Genomic DNA, 10,158 nt, shown 5'->3' on the forward strand with positions numbered 1-10,158 from the left:
AAACTCTCCGGCGAAGCTCTACCGGATCGTGAGTTCGCGGGACGTCACCGAGCTGAACGTGTGCTGAACGCGAAGGTGCCGTACGTTCGGTGCTAAGGATCGGTCGATCGTGAAGACGTACGACTACATCAACTGCGTTGTTATAACGCTTCCGCTTACGGTCTACAAGGGTACGTAGACGACACTCTCCCCTCTCGTTGCTATGCATCACCATGATCTTGCGTGTGCGTAGATTTTTTTTTGAAATTACTACGTTCCCCAACATTAGGCGCCCCCAACAAGCGAGCCAAAGAAAAATCCGATATTTGAGGGGAGCGATAGGATCCCAGATCCAATGTTGGAACACGCAAGACACACCTCTGAAATTCAGTAGCCCGTAGATATACGTTGTACTGACTCCTTGTTATAGATAGAAGTGAGACGGAGGTCCGAATGAGCCGAAGTGGGCAACACATCCATCAGGAAAGAATTGAGGCGATGCAACTCCTGAACAGCTGAGATGGAGAGGTTAGGATGCAACTGGATATCCCAAGAGCCATTTGCAAACTGAGAGGCAACAGTGCAAAGGTTGTCTCTTGCGTGGGAGTACAGAACTGGTAATACGAAGCGAAGCCGGCTGACCCCTAACCATTTATCATGCCAGAACGAGATCAGCCTACCACCACCGAGAGAGCAACGTGTGGAGGCCATAACCGGGGGATGCATTTCTTGAAGCCCTTCCAAATGGCGGTGTCTCTGGTAGCAGATCCATGTGGTATACGAGTATAACAGTATTGATGGGCGAACCACCGATAGCAGGGGACATCCGAGTGTTGTAGGACCCTGGCAGTGAACTTGCACAACATCGCATGATTGTGTGTTGCGAGGTCTCGAACGCCCAGGCTACCAACACATCTAGGCAAAAAACATATTCCCATGCGACCAAACATTGGCACCCTTGATAGAGTTCTTGCCTTGCCAGAAGAATGCACGGAGCAAACCTTCGAGTTTTGGAGTAGATTCCTTGGGCCATGGAAAAAAGTCATGTAATAACCGGTGATGCTGGCAAGCACTGAATTGATCAAAGTAAGGCGACCACCCCAAGACAGAAAAGCAGCAAGCCAACCAGATAATCTTTTGTCTACCCTATGATAACTGGCAGAAGCATACCATGCTTAATTTTTTGGAGAGAGAGTGGAAGGCCAAGGTATGTGCATGGAAAAGATGATGTTGGGCATCCAAACAAAGCAGCAATCTCATTCGTACTGTCCATGTCAGTGCAGACGGGAATCATCGTGCTTTTGTGGTAATTATTCTTTAAGCCCGAAAAAGATGAGAAGGCCACTAGGATCTGCTTGATGATTGTAGCTTGCTGGATGTTTCCCTGGAAAAGGATTAAAGTGTCGTCCGCATACTGCAGGACTGGAAACATCCGATCAAAGCCCAGTGGGTGAACCAAATTACCATATTCAAATGTGAGCAGCAAAGCCTTTATAGAACATCTGCTGCCAAAAAAGGTACAGAGATATGGAGTCCTCCTAACGCAACCCTCTCTTGGCAAGGATGGGCCCACCAAGCTCCTTGTTGACCATTACTCTGGAGCCTGCAGTGGTTAGAATTTTATGAATCCAGGTGATCCATCGTTGAGGGAAACCTCGAGCCTCCATAATACTAAATAGAGCAAACCAGCTAATTGTGTCAAAGGCCTTTTGGAAGTCTAAGTTGAGAAATACCATAGGCAACTTTCGCTTGTGAGCAGTTTGCACCATGTCTGCAGCCATAGCAAAGTTTTCAACGATGGGTCTACCCTTGGCGAAACCAGACTGGAGTGAATGAATTAGCTCAGGTATCTGATGTTGAAGCCTTCTGGCAAGTACCTTACTAGCTAGCAAGCTTAGGCACACTGTGTACAATAGAGATGGGCCTAAAGTCTCGTAGTTCAAGTGAGGTTTCCTTCTTGGGTAGGAGGGAATTGTAAGCCATGTTGATCCTAGCAAGGTCTACCTGGTGATGGTACAACTGCGAGAAGAAGAGCTGTAGATCATCCTTAATAATCTGGCTACAATTGATGTGTAACTCAAAATCGATCACCACCCCTGTTTCTAGCGATTTTGGTTAGTCCTTCAGAAGAAAACGGTTTTATTCCCTCTGTCCCATAATCTAAGACGTTTTTGACATTACAGTGACTACACTAGTGCTAAAAAACGTCTTACATTATGAAACAGAGGGAGTAGGTTACACATGACAAAGAAAGTACTAATAATGCTCTATACAAAAAATTGTTAGGACTTATTTTGGTTCTCGAGGTGGTTCAACTGTCTCAGATCAGGTGTGAGCCCCGTCCTCGTGTAAGGTGACACGTGGAGACCCTAGTTGCCGTCCTAGGGTCCCTCCTTCGCTGTCGCCGGAGGGCCTGCCGCCCCATATGGGAAGGTCGAGCTCCCATTCCAAAGAACGTGCGCAACATCGCCCGAAAACAAGCCTTCTTGGACGATCTATAAGTCCTAGCGCTATGCACCTTGCCTCCCGTAACGCCATGAGATGTCGGCTGAAAGGATGGCACGATGTGTAAAGAGGCCAGAGACAGGCACCAGCTTGTGGGCTATGATATTCGGATATGATTGCATTTGTTTCATTGTATTGTTCATTTCAGTTGTCACATTATGTGATAATCTTCTCCGAAATTACCCTTTTTTGTTATGTGTCAAAAAATAATATTATTTTTCGATAGCAGTGTTGCTCTTTTTTTCGTGGCAGCGCATGGGCATACAACTATAGTATTAATAAAGTAGTACTCCTTCCATTTCATAACTCTTGTCATGATTTTAGTTTAAATTATTTTTTAGTGACTAGCTACTATACATGTTGACTATAGGCGATGCGACAACTACATATAACCCTTTCTTTACGGGCTCCACATAACTGATTGTTGGCTATAACATTAACCATCCTCCAACAGAGCAGTCCACTTTTTCGCCGCACAACATCAGTTTCCTCTACAGAATCGAATCAATTTGTAGCGCGGAACTATGCGATTAAAACGTTCGGAGAGTCTTATCATTTTGCCTGCTTGAAAGCTATGTTTGATCACGGAAACGATAGTAATCTTTCTACCTATCAATGCAAAGATATTCATCTAGCGTGTTCGCGGAAACGGTTAGAAGGTTCGGAGGCAGTTGGTACATCCTGACAGTATGTGAGAAATATGCATCTATTTTTTTGCGAAAAGGAAATGTGCGTCTTTTTTAGGGGAAGAAATATGCATCCTTGATTGTTATATTTCGGCAGGAAAATATACGTCCTTGTGTCTATAAGATTGCAGGTGCATACCACGCACACGATAATTTACATATGTGGTTGCTGCTGGCGGACTCTGCTCAGTTCTCTTTCAGAAAACCAAAGCTGGAATGAATAATAAAAAAATCAATAAAATGAAGAAATATGCTCGCGCAACGCACGTGAAAAGAAGAGAGGAAATGAACGTATTTATTCGTGCAGATGGTGCTGCCCGGCCGGTTCGAATCTATTCCTGCTCGCTGGCTGCGTACGCTGCCCTCCGCAAACGCGACCGTCGAAGGTGGCCGGGCCGTCCGCATCGGCAGCACCAGCAGCAAAGCGTTCGAAGGTGACAGGGAGCACTATTACGCAATAGCACGTGCCGCACAAGGCAGGACATGGCAAATTGATGGAGATCGGAACAAAGTAAAGAAAGCTCGAGTTGTTCGGGCGTCCAGCCTCGTAGCCGCGGCGTGTGACACGAGCATCGAACAGCAACTCCCGAATTTTTTATGCACGGGATGGTAGAGAACGAACAAAAAATACAGGACACGTCCAATAACCCGGTGCGATTAACGGAACGGCCGTTTCCGCCAATGGCTGTTTTTCCTGCGCCAATGGCTGGGCCATGTTCTGCACCATTTCCGCCAACGGAACGGCCGGCCTTGCGGCAAGATTATATTAGTTAGAATGCCCATTCAATTCAAATGGAGAAGTAAATTACATCAATAGTACCTCAACTTGGTCCTAGGGTTCACTTTGGTAACTGTATTCACGAAGTGTCAGAATACGGTCACTGAGATTGCGTAAATGTGTCACTCTACTGTATCCGACGTATTTCGCTGATGTGGTATATGTTGACTGGTCCTAACCGTTGACTTGCTCACGTGGCATGCTCATCCTTATCATCCCTCTCCGCACTCGATGAATGAACCTGAGCACCGGCTGGCGCGTATATGCCGACCAGCCATGGATGATGGAGCCCGCGGTGATGTACCACTTGACTGCTCAGCTCTCTTCTGTCAACAGCCTCTACTTCTCCACCGCATTTCTTCACATCACATCGTGCCGTCCACGTCAAGGTGGAAGACCGCCCAGCTCGAGCTCCTCTCGTGCGACGCCCCGCTCTTCGTCGAGCAGTATGGTTGTGCGATGCACCCGGACGAGCTCATCTTTTTGACATGCTCCGAGATGACTACGAGGTCGGCTCGCACCTTAGCAACTTGCGCGCCGCCGCCTCCTGGAAAGCTCGGACGCCCGATTCCCCTGGCGTGTACCTCATCTGCCTAGTGCGCGATGGAGAGCACTTCTCCGATCCCTGAACCTCCTGCAAGCGGCGAGCTTTCACGGAGGCCATGCCGTGCCCCGGCCGTCGCCGCAATCTACGTCCCCTCCAGCGTTGCGAAACTCATTTGTGGTGTTCAGAATACAGAGCGATGCCGCCGTGCACGGCGAAATGCGAGGTACACGACGGTTAGGCTATAGCCTCGGCAAATCCGTGGAGCACCCGTGCATGTACACCAACGCGCCCTGGGATCCCTCTTCAACGAAGACGCCGCCCAACCTGGCATCCGACGTGCCGATCAGTACACCAACCGCGAGTATGTCTGCAAGGTGTTGGGGCGTGGCTGGACGAGAGATGGGGAAAGAGCAGGTTGACAGCCTCTGTCAGGCAGGCGACGGAGGCTGAGCATAGCAGGGTGGAAGGCTATTTTACCGAAAATCGCAAACATGGTGTCGATCGGCCACACACGCACCTAGTGCACTTGCAAACATGGTGCCAGTGGTTGGCCAACGACGCTGATGAGCTTCAAGTTGGGCGTGGGGCCGGAGTTGGGTATTCCGTCTGTGATGGTTTAGCAAACCAACGCAGCATCGTTCATAGGCCACGGGATGCTTCGGGAGCTCTAGAACGCGACGCTGGAGAGCTGCGGTAGCGGTGCGAGCTCGGCGTGCGGTGCACCGGTGGATGTGGCTAAGGTGTTCGACAAAATTTCAGGGAAGAGTGGTAGTAGAGAGAGATATGTGTGTTTGCCACATCAGCGAAATACATCGAATATGGTTCTGGTGACCGTAGAGTGACACTTCCTGGCAATCTCGGTGACCGTATTTTGACCTTTCCTGAATACAGTGACCAAATTGAACCCTAGGATCAAATTGAGATACTATAGATGTAATTTACTCGGCCCAGTCGTTTCAGAACTTTCCTCTCGTCCGCCCCCCCCCTATTCTTTGGCACTGGCAGGCCCAAACCTGGCCAAACGGGCCTATTAATCGTGCCGGCACGATAGCCCGCGTGCCGGGCACGTCATGGGCTGGCACGACACGAGGCTACGCGGGCCGGGCCTGGCACGTGGCCCGGCTAGGGCCGTGCCTGGGCTGCTATGCCTAGCACGCGTGCCAGCCCGGCACGGCACGCACAGTGTCACAGCGAGCGGAGCATGCTACTTAAGTGTGCAAGTCCCCCTAAAAAAAAAACTCTTAAGTGTGCAAGTATACTAGTACTGCCTACTGCTATGCTGTTACGTGCTACTTTTAAATTAAAAAATCATGCTGGTGTAGTGGTGTGTCACAGCGAGGCATGCATGCATGCAGCCCTGCTGCATCGATGTGCCTCGTGAGCACGTTCTGGCTGCGGCGCTGCGCGCCTGCGCACGGCCAGACGCGGCTTTAAAAAAAAAATCGAGCCATCTCGTGCCAGACGTGCCTACGGGCCAGCACGTGTAGCCATGGGCTGTGCCAGTGCCTGAGAGGGCAGCACGCGTGCCGGCCCGGCACGGCCCAAGTAGTTAGCGTGCCTGGCCGGGCCGTGCCGTGCCTGGCCCGTTTAATCCAGGCCGGGCCGTGCCGTGCCGGGCCGGCCCATCTGGCAAGGCCGCAGGGCCAGGGTGCGATCATGAATGAGCCAACCCAAAAACCTAGCCCCCGCCGTCACCTCACAAGCCAAACCGCAACACCACCAGACGCCTGGCGCGCCCGTGCGTGCAGCCGCCGCGCGCGGCCACGGTCCGCTCAACCCGATGCCGCAGTCGGCGCAGCCCGGCGGCGAGACGCCGCCCATCCACCGCCTCCTCGAGCTGATCAAGTCCGAGCCCGACCCCGCCTCCGCGCTCGCCCACCTGGAGCTCCTCGTCGCCACCTGGCCGGCCTACACCCCGCCCCAGCCGCTCCTCTTCCACCTGCTGCGCCGCCTCGCCACCTCCGCCCCGGCCCGCCTTCCGCGCCTCCTCGGCCTCCTCCCGAGCCTCCGCCACCGCCCGCGCTTCTCCGAGCCCGCCGCGCTCGTCGTCCTCTCCGCCTTCTCCCGCGCGCTCATGCCCGACGCCGCGCTCGCCGCCTTCCGCCGCCTCCCTGCCTTCCTCGGCTGCAACCTGGGCGTCCGCTCCCATAACGCCCTCCTCGACGCTCTCGTGCGGGCCCGTCGCTTCTCTGACGCCGACGCCTTCTTCGCGTCCCTTTCCCATGGCGCCTTCGGGCGCCGCATTGCCCCCAACCTCCGGACTTACAACATCATCCTCCGCTCCCTCTGCGGACGTGGGGACCTCGATCGAGCTCTGATGCTCTTCGATTCCCTTCGCCGCTGCGTAGTTGCTCCGGACCGCGTCACCTACTCCACTCTCATGTCTGGGCTTGTCAAACACAGCCGCTTGGACATGGCACTTTACCTGCTCGACGAAATGCCGACCTATGAAGTGCAGCCTGACGCTGTTTGTTACAATGCAGTGCTCCGAGGGTGTTTCAGGAATGGTGAATTTGAGAAAGCTATGCGGGTGTGGGAGCAGCTGGTGAGAGATCCTGGTGCAAGACCCAACCTCTCCACTTACAATGCGATGCTTGATGGCTTGTGTAAACTTGGGAGGTTTAAGGAGGCGGGTGGGGTATGGGAGAGGATGATTGCAAATAATCACCAAGTCGGCATGATTACCTATGGGATTCTGATTCACGGTTTGTGCCGGTCACGGGATGTGGATGGTGCAGCAAGGGTATATTCAGAGATGATCAAGACTGGGCTTGTTCCTGATGTTGCCATATATAATTCACTCATCAAGGGGTTCTGCCAAGCTGGGAGAGTAGGAGAGGCTTGGAAATTCTGGGACTCTACCAGTGTTTCTGGCATCCGTAATGTGATAACGTATAATATAATGTTGAAGGGGCTCTTTGATGGTGGCATGGTCGATGAAGCTAGAGAATTGTGGGAGCTATTGGAGAAAGACACTTCGTCCTCTCCTGACATGGTGAGTTTTGGCACTATGATCCATGGGTTATGTGAGAAAGGCTTTGCTAACAAGGCACTTCAAATCTTAGTGGAAGCACAGACCAGTGGTAAAAAAATAGATGCATTCTCATATTCATCCGTGATAAGGGGACTGTGCAAGGATGGGAGACTAGATGATGCAGTTAAGTTATATGAAAAGATATCTATGGATGACTGCAAACTGAATCCTCATATTTACAATGCACTAATAAAAGGGTTCTGCCAAGCATCTAAATTTAGTGATGCTGTAAGAATATACGGCGAGATGGCAAACAATGGTTGTTCTCCTACTGTCATCACTTACAACACTCTAATAGATGGACTATGTAAGGCTGAAAAGTATCAAGATGCTTCAAGCTTTACAAAGGAAATGTTGGAGAAAGGTTGTAAACTAGATGTCAATACTTATGCTTCATTGATTCGTGGCCTTTGTAGAGACAAAAAAGTTGATGCTGCCCTTGCTCTGTGGAATCAAATTCTTGATAAGGGTCTTCAGGCAGATGTCATGATGCACAACATCTTAATCCATGGTCTTTGTTCTGCTGGGAAAGTAGATGAAGCTTCGCGTCTTCTCTCTGAGATGAAAGAGAAGAATAACTGCCGCCCAAATCTAGTGACCTATAACACACTCATGGATGGATTTTATGAAATGGGTTGTTTTGACAAAGCAGCGTCTCTGTGGACAGCTATTTTAGAAAATGGTCTGGTACCTGATATAATTTCATATAATACAAGAATTAAGGGTCTATGCTCTTGTCAAAGAACACCTGAGGGTGTCCAATTATTGGATGAGGTGCTTGCACAAGGAATTGTACCAACAGCCATCACATGGAATATACTGGTCAGAGCTGTCATCAAATATGGACCTATTCAAATATGATCTTTTAGAATTCCTCTTGGTAATATCTTCTTTGCCTTAATTCCGCACGATAGGTTTATCTTTCCATGGCCTATATTTTTCACCTGATTTTGTTCGACTTACTATAATAACACTTATGTAGTTTCTCTCATGCCAACCGTAGTGTTTGTTTGAGGGCATCATAATCAAGAATTGCAGATTAATCCCAATGTTAAGAATTTCAGTAATACTAACTGCTTTCACATTTTCACCTGCATATCAGGTTCGGAGCAGTATGCTTTCTAAGATAAAATGGAACCTTTTGAGTGCATGCATTTACCAACTAAATAATGTGTGGAAGCACTGAAATATGCTAAATTTTGTTTCATAAGCTTAGCTGGTTCTTTTGATTCGTCCAGACTAGGCTGTCCTTGCTCGTCTCTTCTTTCTTCTATGATGCAGTAACCAGGGTCAAGTACAATAGTAAACTGATGACCTAAGTGGGCCTAAAATATTGATTTTCCAGTTCAGTTTCGCATCTTTGCTTGTTTATTTCGTTTATGATAAGAGTAGAGAAGTAACCATAGTACCATACACGCCACAGATATGGACATCTAACTCCTATAGCTTGAGAAACCTGCGGTATGCTGGTAGACATCTTGAATCACAAAAGCTATGCAATTCATACTAATTATATATATTTTACTTTGCTAGTGATAATGTTGATTAAAATTTATTGTACTTCTCCTATTTTACTTCAAGTGTACATCTATTTGATTTTTCTTTTGTATCTTCTCAGCTTCAGTGTGATATATCCTGTTCAAAGATGACCTGAACATACCATGCCAATGGAAATTCGACTCAGAGCACCTGAACAATCCAGGCCAATGGAAATTCGACTCAGAGAAGCAAGCTTTCTACATTACTCACGAGGCATCTCAATTACATCATTTGCAAATTGTAAGGCAGAGTATTACCATCTGGTAAGGTAAACATCGAACCAGTTCTATTTATATTGCATCTTTTAAAGAAAAAATGTTCGTTTTTCAGCGGTGTACGCTATAAACCCCAAAACCACTGAAACTGGTTGCTTTACTCCCCTCGTCCCCATCTGTGTCTGCTATCCAATGGGAACATACATGGTCACCGGTTAGAATGGCTTAGAAGAAATAAAATTGAACAATGTGACCCACATGTGCCCGAAGACTACCTTCTCTCTCCTCTTTTCTACCCTCCCTCGAATTGCAATCCATCTCCTCTGATCTCTGGCCATCTCCTTCCACTCTGCTCTGTTCCTTGACGCACTAAGCATGGTACTTGTGGGATCTGCTTCTTCCCCAAGTCCCCTCTATTACCGCACCATGATTTTGTCTACTCTGTTGAGGTTCCGAACTCAGCATGGCCTTCTCTAGCACCTCTTAGATCCTTCCGCTTCTGTTATTTTGATCATTTCTGTTGCCTTACCCCCATGACTGGCTGAGCTCCACTACAGATTTGAGAAACATGATTTTTTTTAAAGTGCATCTGGACTGTAACCTTGTTTTGGCTTTTTAAAGTTGTAATTGCTGAAAATATCTCTGATGCAATAGTGAAGACGGCTTGAGTTTATCAGATCTCAGGTTTGAGAAACCTGTGATTTATAGGCCAAGCTACAATGTACTCCCTCCGTCCCATAATATAAGACCTTAGGGCATCTCCAATGCCGACCCTCAAACCTCCCGCATCCGTCCGGACAGCGGAAGCCATCTAACGCGGTCCTATATCGGTCCGCGGCGCGGTCCGGACGCGTTTCCCGCAAACCAGAGACAAA

The 10,158-nt window shown here is 49.0% G+C and overlaps 1 protein-coding gene across 11 annotated transcripts in view; it reads left to right on the forward strand.

Moving 5' to 3' along the window:
• The first annotated feature begins 6,195 nt into the window (after positions 1-6,195).
• LOC123079781 (pentatricopeptide repeat-containing protein At3g09060) overlaps positions 6,196-10,158 on the forward strand; it is a 9,657-nt gene continuing 5,694 nt past the window's right edge. For 7 of the 11 annotated variants that reach the window (XM_044502587.1, XM_044502585.1, XM_044502586.1 and 4 more), the window contains exons 1-2: positions 6,196-8,409; positions 9,148-9,336. In XM_044502587.1, the coding sequence (XP_044358522.1) occupies positions 6,276-8,390 (2,115 nt within the window). In that variant the 5' untranslated portion in view covers positions 6,196-6,275 and the 3' untranslated portion in view covers positions 8,391-8,409; positions 9,148-9,336. The remainder of the gene's footprint in view (positions 8,410-9,147; positions 9,337-10,158) is intronic. The other 4 variants (XM_044502592.1, XM_044502590.1, XM_044502589.1 and 1 more) reach the window with 1 other exon arrangement.

The sequence above is a fragment of the Triticum aestivum genome, chromosome 3D, assembly GCF_018294505.1.
Source record: "Triticum aestivum cultivar Chinese Spring chromosome 3D, IWGSC CS RefSeq v2.1, whole genome shotgun sequence".
Classification (NCBI taxonomy): Eukaryota; Viridiplantae; Streptophyta; class Magnoliopsida; order Poales; family Poaceae; genus Triticum; species Triticum aestivum.